The sequence below is a fragment of the Mus caroli genome, unplaced genomic scaffold (genome assembly GCF_978045245.1).
Source record: "Mus caroli unplaced genomic scaffold, Mus_caroli_1 scaffold_8, whole genome shotgun sequence".
In the NCBI taxonomy this organism is placed as follows: Eukaryota; Metazoa; Chordata; class Mammalia; order Rodentia; family Muridae; genus Mus; species Mus caroli.
The window spans coordinates 954,283-969,197 of record NW_028227263.1 but is presented as its reverse complement, the minus strand read 5'-3'; the positions used below and the strand labels follow the sequence as shown (position 1 = coordinate 969,197).

At 53.6% G+C, this 14,915-nt stretch overlaps 1 protein-coding gene across 6 annotated transcripts in view; it reads left to right on the top strand.

Moving 5' to 3' along the window:
* Positions 1 to 14,915, top strand: part of Shank2 (SH3 and multiple ankyrin repeat domains 2) — a 453,640-nt gene that overhangs the window by 425,896 nt on the left and 12,829 nt on the right. For 2 of the 6 annotated variants that reach the window (XM_085841131.1, XM_029479124.2), the window contains 5 exons: positions 201 to 221; positions 7,174 to 7,304; positions 8,976 to 9,087; positions 9,909 to 9,929; positions 11,292 to 13,698. In XM_085841131.1, the coding sequence (XP_085697257.1) occupies positions 201 to 221; positions 7,174 to 7,304; positions 8,976 to 9,087; positions 9,909 to 9,929; positions 11,292 to 13,698 (2,692 nt within the window). The remainder of the gene's footprint in view (positions 1 to 200; positions 222 to 7,173; positions 7,305 to 8,975; positions 9,088 to 9,908; positions 9,930 to 11,291; positions 13,699 to 14,915) is intronic. The other 4 variants (XM_085841128.1, XM_085841130.1, XM_085841129.1 and 1 more) reach the window with 3 other exon arrangements.

Genomic DNA, 14,915 nt, shown 5'->3' with positions numbered 1-14,915 from the left:
AGGGCAGGGCAAGAAAAAAAGAACAACCAAGGACAAACTGTGAGGCCACTCTGCACCCCTGCCTCTCACTCCCAGTGGTCTCCATGCTGCTTCCCCTGTCTGTGTCCCATGATCACTGCGTTGAGTAAGACCCCAGGTGTGGGCCACAATGGGAGGGTGCCACCGTGGGTGGCTCACACGCTTCCCTTTCTGTTTGCAAGCCTCAGTCCGGAAGAAGAAGGGTAAGGGAAGCATCCGTCCCCATGCTCTTGCCCAGTAGAAGAGAAATCCCCTCGTGACCATCGTGTAAAGCCCAGAGTGTGCTGTGACCCTTGTGTCGTCTTCCCTATTTGCGGGGGTCATACCTAAGAGCTCCTCCCTGGGATGTATCCTGGTCTGGTCTGTCTGATCTGCGTGGCTTCCGTCTGTGACCCCCTTGACCTATTTGTAAGTCCCCCAATCTATGTCCACATCAACACACTGACAAAGTGCCAATCCTGGATAACTCTTGCTGTGCCTGCCTGGCTGCAGGTGCGTTGACTTCTCTTCTGTGGGGCTGGTCAGAGACATCCATGTGTGCTGCCTAGCCACTGAACAGACTGGCATCCAGGCAAGGGTGAGCCCAGGCTTTTTTCCTCTTCAGCTCCCCTCACACTGGGGAAGAGGGAGCAGTGTGGGCCTTTTGGCTGCCTGTCCCCAGGCTCCCATGGGAGGGGAGCAGACATGACACAAGTCTCATGAGTAGCCAGGCAGAGCCCTGCCTCCTTCAGAGCACCCCGTTACAGATGTATACCCCTGGCTGCTCATGACTCACCAATACTGAACCAAATACAACATGTGACCCAGAAGTATAATCCTAAAACATCGTTCCCCAAGGCTGAGACAGACAGACCCTAATTAGGCTAAGGAAGTCCCTAATGATTGCTGAGCTCAGTCTGAGGCCTGGTGTGGACCTAGCTTCCTAGATGCTCACTTGAGGGATCAGGAATGCCTGAGTCCAGCAGGATCAGCTTCACAGCAGGGCAGGTACCCTGGAGCTGCCAGGGTAGTCAACTCAGGACTAGCAACCATCTTTACAGCAATCCATGCCTTTACCACATTGGACTCCAGCAAGCTCTGTAGGGTTCTCCCCTTGCCTAGGGTATGGCTGATGACCAGTCAAAGCCTACCCTTCTTCTTAGGGGTCCTATATTTATATTACTATATGAGCACCCCACCCCTATCAAAGGCCAGAACCAACTCTAGCCTGTCAAACGAGGCATGCCACTACTGTGGGCTCCCAAGGTCCAGGGTGGCCCACCAGAGCTGGTGAAGAAAAGCACATTGGCAAGAAGATGGGATCTGGGCAGTCAAGTCCCTGCCCGAGGGCACCTCCCACTGAGATGCTGCAACAGCTGGAGACAGAGGGTTTTTAGCCAGCACGAGGTGAATCCATCAGAGATACATGAGTCTCAGATAGTAGAAAATGCCTTCCGTGTTAGCAGCAGAAAAAAAAAAAAAACAGTTGAGAAGCAATGCCTCAACCTAGAACTAGAGCAGGGGGTAGGGATGAGGGTGGAGGCAGATGCCAAAGGAACCAGTAGTCATAGTCAAGGAGAAGGGACTAGGGGTGGCTGTTCCCATAGCTACTGCATCTCTCACCTTACTTTGCAGAAGCCCTTCACTCAGTTGGTACACTAGCACCTGCCATGCATGCCTTGGAGGCAGTGTGGGCACATGGTGCCTGAGTGTGGAAGGGTACTCAACCATGGCTCCAGTGCCTCCCACAGCGTGTCCAGGCTCCCTGGGAGGGCTGCCTACCTGGAAGGGAGTACACTCCAGGGAAGCAGGCTAGAGTGAAAGAACTTGCTCTTCCCAGCTGCCCTGAGCTGAAGAGTGGCCCCACCCCCTGCAAGTCTGTCTACCCAGAAACCATGAACTAAACCACATTTAGAAATAAGCTCTTTGGCTGGGTGTGGTGGCGCACACCTTTAATCCCAGCACTTGGGAGGCAGAGGCAGGCAGATTTCTGAGTTCGAGGCCAGCCTGGTCTACAAAGTGAGTTCCAGGACAGCCAGGGCTATACAGAGAAACCCTGTCTTGAAAAACCAAAAAAAAAAAAAAAAAAAAGAATCTCTTTGCCGATGCAACCAAGACAAGGTCACAACCGGATAGGTGTACCCTAAAGGAACCATTGAGGAGGAGACTTAAGGGGTTTTAGAGACTCTTGGGACCTCCAGAAGCAGGGCTGTCCCAAACTGCCTACAGATAGAACCTGGCCCTGCTAACCCCAATCATGGATGTCCATCACATAGAACAAAGCTATTGCCTTTTAAGCTATTGTTTATGGTGCCAGGAGATTGCTGAAAGTTAGCAGCCTCAGGTAGGTGTGGTAGTGTATGCCTGTAATCCCAGCACTATGGACATGGGAGACAGAAAGACCATGAGTTTAAGACCAGCCTGAGCTGGTCTCAAATGGAGTAAGGCGGCCTTAACCCTGGATCCAACCCACCAGCCACATTGGCTTAGAGACACTTGGTTTTCAATGAGCTTTTTGCCCTAGTGCTCATGGTGAAAAAAAATCACCATGGCCAATTACCATGTGCACACCAGCCCAGGTCTGCTGATGTGAGAATAGAGACAGAGGTGACCAGGCAGAGTGAGTGGTGGAACGGGTTGTGTGACCATGACTTCTAACCTTGCTGGTCACCTCTGGATAAGAACACAGACCTTCCCAGGCACAAACCTTGGAATCTACAGATCCACGGGGTCCAGGCTGCATACCCACACTTCACTGCCTGGGAGAGCAGACAGGAGGCAGCCCTCTGGTATAGCTCAGATGACAATGTGACATTTTGGCTTTTTCTCCTGGTATTAGAGTTGCAGAGGAAGCCTATATGGTGCATCCTCACCCTGAGATGGGTGTAGTGGCACTGTCCTGTAGCGGGAGTGGACTATTGGCTCTGGGACACTAAGGGGAAATCATGTTGGCTGTGGGCAGATACCTTTCTAGTTATCTCAGATGCCATGCACTCAGGAATCTCGCCACTGGCTTTGTGGATGATTCTAGAACACTTGATCTTGCTCTCTCACAAAGAGCCAATGTAGTATGTGAGAAGCAACTAGGATCCTGCTCTGACTAAGGCTTGAGTGCTAGGCTCTGACTGTATTATCACCCTGTGTGTGGCCAAGGGACAGGGCACCTCAGCAGGGCTTCCACTCACTGCCTGGGGAATTGGAGGTGCCTAGAAGACTCCCTCAGGACTGTGCCACGGGCTACAATACCAGACGGGTCCAGCACTTCCTTTGCTTTAGCCATTGGATTGTTTCCCTTCCCCTAGCATTTGTGGCTTCTTCCTACAGAGCCATGACATTTGGGGGATTGTCACATGGAAAGCAGCAGGTGCCTCACGTTGAGGACACCGGACTACCGTCTAGTGCTTGCTTCCCAGGCAAACTCACAGACTGGGAGAAGCAGTGATAGGCAGGGCAGGCTAAGAAATGTGGCTTCAAGCCACCCCAGGGAGCCTGACAAACCTACCACTTACCCCCACCCCGGTCTCTCTCTCTCTCTCTCTCTCTCTCTCTCTCTCTCTCTCTCTCTCTCTCCTAGAAGTCTACAATTTATAGCCCATGAGTAACACATCTGCTTTGTGAGAGGCCATATGCTTGCTTAGAGACTGAGAACTCAGCTCACGACTGGGCTGTTTAGTGACCCACAACAGCCCTCATGTATTTCTGTAGTATATCCAGTCATCAAGACCCCATGTTAGCCCTGGAAGGGCCTGGCCTCCTCAGTGATCTGTACAACTCCAGTCCTGGGCCTTTAAGTTTAAACCTCATTCTCAGAAGCCAGCCATACAACAGTTTCCTTTAAAACCTTTATTTCCTGCCAATAAGATCCCAGAGAAGAAGCCTGTATGGCCAGGTCTCAAGTTCCCATTGGCCAGCAAATCTAAGGATCAAGTTGAAGAGCCCTCTGTCACCTGACTCACACCAACAGCACTAACGCTAAAAGATCTGGAGCCCTGGGTCTAACAGGCTCATAAAGCAGTTGCTAAGGGAGATGGGAGAGGCGGAGCTCAAAAGAGCAGGCCCCAAGACATAACCATACTAGCACTGTCCTATTACAGACTCCACAAGCCCCTCTGTTCTGCAGTCAGCTAAGTGAGGTTGGTGACTCTGGTCACCCTTACAGGAGCACCATCAAGCTGTGTTCTCCCATAAAAGACTGTTCTTCCTATAGCCACGTGGAGCAGGTTGAAGCCTCAAAGCCCCATATGCTTAGAACCATCATGGGAGACCCTTATTCCAAGGCCCTGAATTCTCAAATCACAGCCTATTGCCCACTCCTGCTGGACATGTGGAGATGCCACATCCACCCACATGCCAGGCAATAGACCCACAGGCCACCGGGGGATGGGGGAGGGGAGAATGCACACACTGCCAGCTTCTGCCTGGGAGACTCTCAGTGATTCCACAACTCTTCAGCACGTGTGTTCGTTCTTCTAGCATCCTTTGTTTTCCATGTGCCCAGACCCAGGCCCTACACAGCAGACTCTGGCCAACCACCTCCTCATGCTGAGCCTGTGCCCAAGGCCCTCCTAGTAGGACTATGACCCTGTGCCTCTTACCTGATCCTCCAAGTTGTCTGGCCCACAACCTTCTCTTGCCCAGCTGCTACCATTAGCCATTGAGTTTAACAAAGGCCAGTTTTATGGGGTAGGAAAAACAGGAGCTTCCTGGAGCTCATCCACACCTCTCCTTGATAGTCCTACCCAACCACTCACAGGGCAAGCAAGCTAGGCTACCCACACAGCCAGCAGGGGCCTTCCCATCTCAAGGTTTGCTCAGGTTGGAGGTGGCTAGATTCTTGCAGGTCTCCAGAGCTCTCCATATGAAATACCCAGACAGGCCTCGTAACTCAGTGGCTTCCACTTGACCCACGTTTGAGATTCAGGATGGTGTGTCCCCATGCTAAGCCTCTGTGGGTTCAGAGCAAATATCACTGAGGAGAGGAGAGTAGTTTCTAGAGTGAACGCAGTGTTTTCTGCCCAGTGCCCACTGCAGTGCTGGGACATAGCTTTCCACTGCTAGAGAGAGCTCAACTCCTTCCTCGAAGGAACATACCATGGGCACACCTCAGCTAAAGCTAGGCCAAATCACCAGTGCTAAGAGACCTAGAGTATGGGGTTGGGATGTAGATCAAGCCAGGCCAGTGTGTTCTGGCTGGCTTACCAAAGTAGGCTGGCAAGTGGTCAGTGGGGACTACCCAGAGAGAAGTTTGATCTCAGCCATAAGAGCCAGTCTGGACCCCTGGAGAAAGATGGCAGAGATGGAGGCAGGTGGGCGTGGCCTATATCACATGGCACAGGACACGGTCCACCAGTGTGGAAGGTTAGTAAGAAGATGATAGACACTTCAGCAGAAGTGCCAAAGCCTAGGAGAGTGGAGGTTTGGTTTCAGGCAAGAACTTTGAGACTCAGGGGCCAAGGACATGGCTGATTTGAGCTTCGAGTGTCCTCACTGTTGCTGGAGATGGGAGCTGAGCAATTGCCTGACCAATCTCTGGAGGCTGGATTCTGGCCCAGGAAGAGGCCCATGGCTGCAGGTTCCAGATATCAGAGTCAGCCATGAAGGGACACGCCACCTGAGACTGCATGGATTCTGCCAGCCTTTTTAAAATTCTCCACACATGTGAAAGGCTCCAAGGCCATGAAGGACCATGTGGCATGGGCTACATCTGGACTGCATCCATCATCTGTGGACTGCTAGAATCAACACTGGTCAAGAATTAGCCATTTTTCCCAGGCTGTCAGAGGATCCATGATCGATACTTCCATCGGATGGATATTTCCCCTAATCACAGCACACTCTCCCTCGAGGGGATCCTGGCTCTGCCCTGGCTTCTTACACAGTGTTGCTTCATTCCAATGCTGAGCACTAACGCAGCTCTGAGGGCTTAGCCAATGGGTTAGCTCCTCCTGATAAACCACCATTGCCAAGTAGTATTTGACTTGGTAGCTCAGTCAGTGAACCCAGTGTTCACTAAACAGGGAGCCACCAGACCCCAGAAATAGGCAAAGCTTGCCTGGAAGGACTTGGGCATCTACAGCAAAAGTTCTAAAAGCTAAGCATCTCCCGCACCTCAAAAGGATCCAGCGTGGGAGGTGTCCACAGGCATGGCCTCCCATAAGCTTCATCCTGACCCAGGGCATCTTATAAAAAGCACAGCCCAGGACAGCTAGGGCCTTCTCCTGAGTGCCTCTGGGGACTGGGTGACTCTGACTTCATATCTCAGGAAGTAGGGTCCCCCTGTGTTCTGGCAACCCTAGACAAAGCCTTTTATCTGGTCTCAGGATCTCAGCTGTCTTAGGGCTGAACCCGGTGTCAAGGTCATTCTAGAACAAGTTTTGGTTTTCAAGTTTAAACAAAAAGCTTTTGGTGTTTTATTTTGTTTTGTTTTTGTTTGTTTTGTTTCTTCCATTTTCCAGGGCTCCTTGAAAATTGGTTTTTATTTTCTAGAACTAGGAATGTTCCAAAATGGGAAGAATAAATAGAAAGTACCCTGTGTAGCATATGCTCAGAGGTCTGGGGTTCCTGCCGTCCTGTCTGGCTTACTAATCACAGTCAACATTCCAGCCTTGGTACAGGGAAGGCTTGCCTTGAAAACTATGTTTAATTACAAAAAGGACCACATTTGTGTGTATGTGTCTGTGTGTGTGTGTGTGTGTGTGTGTGTGTGTGTGTGTGTACACATGGTGGCACAGGCCTGTAACGTCAACTCTCAGAAGACTAACATAGGAGAAACGAAAGTCAAGGCCAGTCTGAGCTACACAATGAGACCCTGGCTCTAATAGCAATTCCAAAATTTAACACTTATCAATAACAATACCTGTCATAGCTGAAGATGGCTGAGTCACAGGTCGTGGGTGGTATAGCACTCTCCAAGAGGGCAGGCTGAGATGCGGACGTCTCCTGCTGACTTTGTCCAGATAGTTAGTTACACACCTCAGGCAGGCGAGGGATGCATGGTGGACCCCCTAGTGGGGCATGTGGAGGGGGCATAGATGCATGTTTGATCCCCACACACGGCCTGCTCGATCATCCAAGCACATGAACAGTGACTGCATGCCTGAAGTCTCCTGACTGAGCCCATCCACCCTCCAGGCTTCCATAAGACTAAACCACTCCAAAACTTACTTTGTCTTTTAGATAAACCAGAAGAGATAGTCCCAGCCTCCAAGCCCTCCAGGACTGCAGAGAACGTGGCCATCGAATCCAGGGTGGCGACCATCAAGCAGCGGCCCACAAGCCGGTGCTTCCCAGCTGCCTCTGATGTGAATGTGAGTGAGTGGAACCGGGTAGGGTTTGGGCTGGCCTGGCTGATGGGCGGGCAGGCAGAGGGTTCAACATGCAGGCAGCGGCAGGCCAGTTCAGCAGCTGGCCTTCACAAGCCCTCCCTGCACGTGTTCAGAGCCCCATCTCCAGGGGCTAGCACTCTGATCCGGCCCAGAGCTACAGCAAGTCAGTTACTGAGCTGAGGTGCAAATCTCACCACTCCTGCATGCCACCCTTACCTGGGTTTATCCAAACCTTGAGGGTGTCCCTCCAGGTGTCCAACCAAAAGACTTTGGACAAAGGGGATGTGGGAGTGAGTGCTCCTCAGACAGTGCCCATTGCCCAAGCACAGCCTCATGCATTGTGGTCCTTTGCACAAACACTTGGCACGTGTTCTGAGGTGGGGTGACAGCATCCTTAGGAGGCCAGTGACTTGATGTGTTGGTCTTCATTGTGCATGGGAGGCGCCAGATGCCAGCTCACTGGTGCTGGTGCTGGTGCTGGTGCTGCCACCCACCCCAAGTAAAAGGCACTCTCAGTAAAGAGGTGATGAGTTTCCTAGGAGCCAGGAGTCAATCCTGGACAACAGTAAGATCTAAGAACCCCTTAGTACCTCCTTCTGGTTTCTGGTCACCATCACAGTCCAGTGCCAGGTCTAAGCACTAACTGTCCCATCACATAGCTGAGTATTTTCTCTGACTCACTTTCAGACTGACTTGGTTTAATCCAGCCCTTTTACAAAGTGACACAGTTGCCACGAATTTGATACGAGTTTCATAAGATAAGCAATAAAACAGACACCCCCAAGGTTCAGATACTCACTCCTCCCCTTCAGAATCCCATAGGGAGGAACCCTGGCTTTCAACACACCCACACTCCACCCTGATACTCTCCAACCTGATAGCCCCCATGGGACAGGTTCCTTTGAACTCCCAGGGGCCAGCATCCTACCTTCCCAGCCTCAGATTCCAGGGTCAGGTGGATAAAGGCTCTGGAGCCTAGATGAACCTGTCAGAGTATACCCACAGACATGTTCTTAGTGAGCCTTAGTGGCCAATCTTTCCCAAGTCCCTCCCAGGGCTGTGGAGCATAGCTGGCCAACCATCTCAGACAAAACAGCATAGGTGTGTACCAGCTGTGAGGGGGTAGGCAGGTACTCTCTGAGAAGTCCACCTTCAGGCCAGGGAAGGGACAACCTGCTGCAGTCTCTGTGACACTTTCCAGGGTCACTTGGCAGTTCTCACAGGTCAGTCACCCTACCCACCTGCACAGGTTTGGTACCTGGACACCTCCATAGTGTCTGGAAGAGGAAAACAGAATCCAAGCTGAGGACTTGACAGAGATCACAGGGCATGAGGAGCAAGGCAGGGCATGGCCTGGATCAGACCCCACTGCCTACCACACTGTGCCTGTCCCCGTGGGCCAGCCATCCTGGCCCTCTTCTTCATGAGCTTCTCTGCTGACTGGCCGGATGAATGTCTCAGCAGAGTATGGCTGACTAAATCTGGACACGCTGGCATCAGATACATGAGAGCTAAGAGGACTATGGGGAGGGCATGGCCTAAGGAAGCTGTGGTGATTGATACTGAAGCTCCCAGAGCTTCCTGACACCTCTGGCCCTGTCACCCTGGGTGGGGCTCCCAGGGATGCACCTCACCTGGCTCTCTGGTTTGCAGTCCGTGTACGAGCGCCAAGGGATTGCTGTAATGACGCCCACGGTCCCTGGGAGCCCGAAAGGCCCATTTCTGGGCCTCCCTCGAGGTACGATGCGAAGGCAGAAATCGATAGGTAAGAAGCGTGACCCTCCACCCGAAGACGTTGCCCCTAAGCTTTCCAACATAGCCCTTAGCTCCTCAGGGGTTCTGGCCTCCTGACTCCAGGCTCCATGATGGCCTTGGAACCTAGACCCTAGACTCCCCACCGGGACTGCCTATCAGGGGGCAGGTCCCCAGCTTCTCTGCAACAGGCAGCCCCTTGAACACGGTGGGGTGTGAGACCTTCCTTTAGAATGGTTTCTCTAATCTCCTGACAGTAGAGAGAGCAGGGAGGAGGGCGGGCAGGGTGGGCAGACCCCCTCCAGTCAATGTTTCATAGGCTGAGCTCAAGGGACACACTTCTCCGGGTGGCTGGGTCAGGTCTGAAGCGCTGTGTGTAAGAAAGCAGCTTGCCTTCCTCGCTAACATCCCATTTCCTTCACTGGCTCGGACAGGGCAAGGGAAACCTCACCCCTCAGGACAAGAAAGACCTGAGTGTGGTCCCTACCACATAAACTTTCTGGAAGCCTAGGCTACTGCTGGACGCAGTGGAGCCTTAGCATGTAAAAAAGAAGGGGTATGCAGCCTCCAGCCTCAGCAGAGCACTGCCAGGAACACTGCTGCTCTGTGTGTTCCGGAGGCTTCTCCTGCGGCTGCCGCCAGTGACATGGCATGTCTGTTTTTAGTCAGAGGAGGAGGCAGGAGGCAGCATCTAGGCAGTAATGACCATGGTGGCGTCTGCAGCTTGGGTGGCCCACCCACCCCTGGCACAGTCAGGGCCGGGCTTAGCTGTACACACACCTTATTGTATTTCTGGATCTTTCTGGCTAATAACAGTTGATTTCCTCCTGTCAGACAGCAGAATCTTTCTATCAGGTCAGTGAACCACCCCCCACACCCCAGTTTGGAATCTGTAACTTGAATGTATCCCAGTTTACTTTATAAGGGGTATTCTTAAATTATTACTCCTTGGGAATGTCACCATTAGGCGACAACTCACAGTGAATGATACACAGAGATCTCCTTCAGCAGCAATCCTCTGAGATGCCAAATTAGCCTCCCACAGGAGTATGTTCAATTTGGAATACCCTTATCAAATGGAAGTTCTCATAAAATAAGTGACTGTAGTTTGTCCTGAGATTTTTTTTTTTTTAATTTCAAGTAATTCGTTTTGTCGCCTCTGAAAACCTGCATGCCCCTGTGTTGAGACTTCATCCCTGGTGTCTGCGCTGTGTACGCTGCTTCTGTCTGTGTGTCTTAGGCTGTACTGTCACACCAGCTGGTACATACACCCAGGGAAAGCTCAGGTCACACTGTGGCTTCAGCCACAACCCCACTCATCACACACACACACACACACAATCACCAGTCAAGTCTCAGAACATGGTTCTGCCTTTGTTCCAAGTCATCAAGGCTTGGTTAACCATGACAGCCAACCTCAGCTCTCCAGAGAGTCCCACAGGCCCACATCAGAGCTTCCGTGGACATGGCATCTTGTAGCTGCTATGGCCCAGGACTAGGTGGAGAAATCAAGTTTCCCTCCCTTCATGGACAGAGTCCATGCCAGAATGGCCCTGTCTTTCAAGCCAGCTACCCGCTGAGGGCTGAGGAATTCAACACACACAGAGCCTTCAGTGTGACCCAGCAGGAGCAGGTGACAAAACTGGTCAATGTCCCCTTGGAGAAGACCACACAGTGACAGGAGCAGCTCCTCCTTGCACATTTGGGACACTACTAGAGACACAGCTACTCTAGCAAGGTAGCAGTCTACCTGCTAACTGGACAGGAGGGACAGCAACCTTGGCCTTTATGCCATTCATATAGCACCTCAGAGTCAGAAGAGAGCCTCAGTCCTTTAGAATCCCTCAATAGGTCTGAAAGACACAAAGACAGATATCACCTGTACCTCACACTTGTTCCCACAACCACAACTTTGGGTTCAGGTTGCCAGGGCTCGGCCCTGTTTCAGGCACTTGCCACCTTTGCCTCACTCCAGACACCACACCATGCCCCAGAGAAGCAAATCCCTACATGCGTTCGTTCATCATGAATACCTACCTGTCTTTCTGTTTCTGGCTCCTAGAAGGTGTGTGACTAACGGCAGCATCCTGGCCTGTGCTGTGCTTCCTAACAAGTGTCTCCTGTCTGAGTCTGTGGAAACAGTGTTTTACACAGTCCTGAGGACTCCAGGGTACTTTGTGGTTGCTGGGCTTAAAACACCGTGTTCTCTGCTTGCAGGGATAACAGAGGAAGAGCGGCAGTTTCTGGCTCCCCCAATGCTGAAGTTCACCCGAAGCTTGTCCATGCCAGACACTTCTGAGGACATCCCCCCTCCGCCACAGTCTGTGCCCCCCTCTCCTCCTCCACCTTCCCCCACCACATACAACTGTCCCAGGTCCCCGACTCCAAGAGTCTATGGGACAATTAAGCCCGCGTTCAATCAGAACCCCGTCGTCGCCAAGGTGCCCCCAGCCACCAGGTCTGACACTGTGGCCACCATGATGCGGGAAAAGGGGATGTTCTACAGGAGAGAGCTGGACCGATTTTCCCTGGACTCAGAAGACGTCTACAGCCGCAGCCCCGCCCCACAGGCCGCCTTCCGCACCAAGCGGGGACAGATGCCTGAGAACCCTTACTCAGAGGTGGGAAAGATAGCCAGCAAGGCCGTCTACGTCCCTGCCAAGCCAGCCAGGCGGAAGGGCGTGCTGGTGAAGCAGTCCAACGTGGAGGACAGCCCCGAGAAGACGTGCTCCATACCCATCCCAACCATCATCGTCAAGGAACCCTCCACCAGCAGCAGCGGCAAGAGCAGCCAGGGGAGCAGCATGGAGATTGACCCCCAGGCCACCGAGCCTGGCCAGCTGCGGCCAGATGACAGCCTCACCGTCAGCAGCCCCTTTGCTGCGGCCATCGCTGGGGCTGTGCGTGACCGGGAGAAGCGTCTGGAAGCCAGGAGGAATTCCCCAGCCTTCCTCTCCACAGACCTGGGAGATGAGGACGTGGGTCTGGGGCCGCCTGCTCCCCGGATACAGGCCTCCAAGTTCCCGGAGGAGGGTGGGTTTGGTGACGAGGATGAGACGGAACAACCACTATTGCCTACCCCGGGGGCAGCACCCAGGGAGCTGGAGAATCACTTCCTAGGTGGTGGTGAGGCTGGTGCTCAGGGGGAGGCTGGGGGACCCCTGAGTTCCACATCCAAAGCCAAGGGGCCTGAGAGTGGCCCAGCAGCCCCCCTCAAGAGCAGCAGCCCAGCTGGCCCTGAGAATTATGTGCACCCACTCACAGGGCGGCTGCTTGACCCCAGCTCCCCGCTGGCCCTGGCACTCTCTGCCAGGGACCGAGCCATGCAGGAGTCCCAGCAGGGGCACAAGGGAGAGGCCCCCAAGGCTGACCTTAACAAGCCTCTCTACATCGATACCAAAATGCGGCCCAGCGTGGAGTCCGGCTTTCCTCCGGTCACCAGACAGAACACCAGGGGTCCCCTGCGACGGCAAGAGACAGAGAACAAGTACGAGACGGACCTGGGCAAGGACCGGAGGGCGGACGACAAGAAGAACATGCTGATCAACATCATGGACACTGCCCAGCAGAAGTCAGCCGGCCTACTGATGGTGCACACAGTGGACGTTCCCATGGCCGGGCCACCCCTGGAGGAAGAGGAGGACAGAGAGGATGGGGATACAAAGCCAGACCACTCACCCTCCACAGTGCCAGAAGGCGTTCCCAAAACCGAAGGTGCTTTACAGATCTCCGCTGCCCCGGAGCCCGCCGCCGCGCCCGGCAGGACCATCGTGGCGGCGGGCTCCGTGGAAGAGGCGGTGATTCTGCCATTCCGCATCCCCCCTCCCCCTCTGGCGTCCGTGGACTTGGATGAGGACTTTCTTTTCACAGAACCGTTGCCTCCCCCCCTGGAATTCGCCAATAGTTTTGATATCCCTGATGACCGGGCAGCTTCAATTCCCGCTCTGGCTGACCTGGTCAAGCAGAAGAAAAACGACACCCCTCAGCCCCCTTCGTTGAACTCCAGCCAACCAGCCAACTCCACAGACAGTAAGAAGCCAGCCGGCATCTCGAACTGTCTGCCCTCCTCGTTCCTGCCACCCCCCGAAAGTTTTGACGCAGTCACCGACTCGGGGATTGAGGAGGTAGACAGCCGGAGTAGCAGCGACCACCACCTGGAGACTACCAGCACCATCTCCACGGTGTCCAGCATCTCCACGCTGTCCTCAGAGGGCGGCGAGAGCATGGACACCTGCACAGTCTATGCAGACGGGCAAGCCTTTGTGGTTGACAAGCCCCCAGTACCTCCAAAGCCAAAAATGAAGCCCATAGTTCACAAGAGCAACGCACTTTACCAAGACACGCTCCCAGAAGAGGACACGGATGGCTTTGTGATCCCCCCACCTGCACCCCCGCCCCCGCCGGGCAGCGCCCAGGCCGGTGTGGCGAAGGTCATCCAGCCAAGGACCTCCAAGTTGTGGGGTGACGTTCCAGAGGTCAAAAGCCCAATTCTCTCAGGCCCAAAGGCAAATGTAATTAGTGAGCTAAACTCCATTCTGCAGCAGATGAACAGGGGGAAATCGGTCAAGCCTGGGGAAGGGCTGGAGCTGCCGGTGGGAGCCAAGTCTGCCAACCTCGCTCCAAGGTAAGTTCCCAATCAGCTTGGGGAATGTGTGGTCCAGTGCTGGCCAAAAGAAACCATTGGGGAGCCACCTATGCAGTTGAGAAGAGGGGACCTGCATGGCCTCTGCCACACCCATTAGGCTATAACCATGTTGCCACCATCCTCCTGTCACCGGACTACGGCAGAGCCAAGGCCATGGCTGCCATGCAGCCCATGACACACCCTTCTAAAGACACATAAAGGAACCAGATTGCACGGGACCAGGCCCACGGTCGCTTCCAGAAGGAAGCTTTGGTCTCTGCTCCGTTTCCTCCGGCCCTTTGCCAGGACTACCTCAAAGGCAGGCAGAGCTCCATTAAAACCCAAACTGGTCAGCAGAGGTGGCCAGTGTCTGAACGTGGGTGTACCATTCCCTCTCCCTTAATCCCCCTTGGGGTTGAGGATTTGGAAGGAGCTGGGTCATTGCTCTGGATGAACACCTGCCCCTCCGCTGCATCACCCCACCCAGGGGCAGACGTCACAAAGAAATCACTGCCAGCTGCGCCCGATGGGCCGTTTCTAGCCTCACGTAGGCTTAACAAGCTACCTTCATTGGGATGGGGGGTAGAATAAACACATTCTTCCTAAATCCAAACAGAAGGTTCTAGAACAGCCCCCTGTGTGGTTTCAGGATGGTACTCGGCAGCCTTGCAGGCCCCACCCTCACTCATGGCCTTTCTGTTTTTGTTCCTTGTGTGATGTACGCGCGTGCTGTCTTTCCGCTTCCGTGTGTGTAGTGCTCAGCCTCTCTGGCTGACAGTTGAGCTCAGGTTTCATCGGTTTGACTAATGAAGTCTTTCTTTATTCTCCCGCTGGGCAGGCATCTGATTCAAACAACCGAGCCCATTAATCAGGGACATCACACTGCATCTGAGTCTTGAGGTTTGGGCTGTGAGCCACAATTCTTCCTGTTACCTTTTGGTGTGGTTGTAAATGGAGGACTTGGACGGCTCCTTAACTCCTTTGGGAAATACTGATTGGCGGCTGTTGTAAAGAAGTGTGAGGATGCCACCGCTTGGTAACGCGAAACCTGCTACAGGTGGTGTGCAGAAGCAAGCTCCCGTGGCTCCCTGCTAGCTTGGGCGGGCCTGCAGAAACCCTCCACTCCTGGGGGAGGGGGGGTGGGAGGTGGGGTAACCACACACCTGCTCATTTTGAACATGTTCAGGAGTCTCACAGCAACCTTGGAATATGCTTGG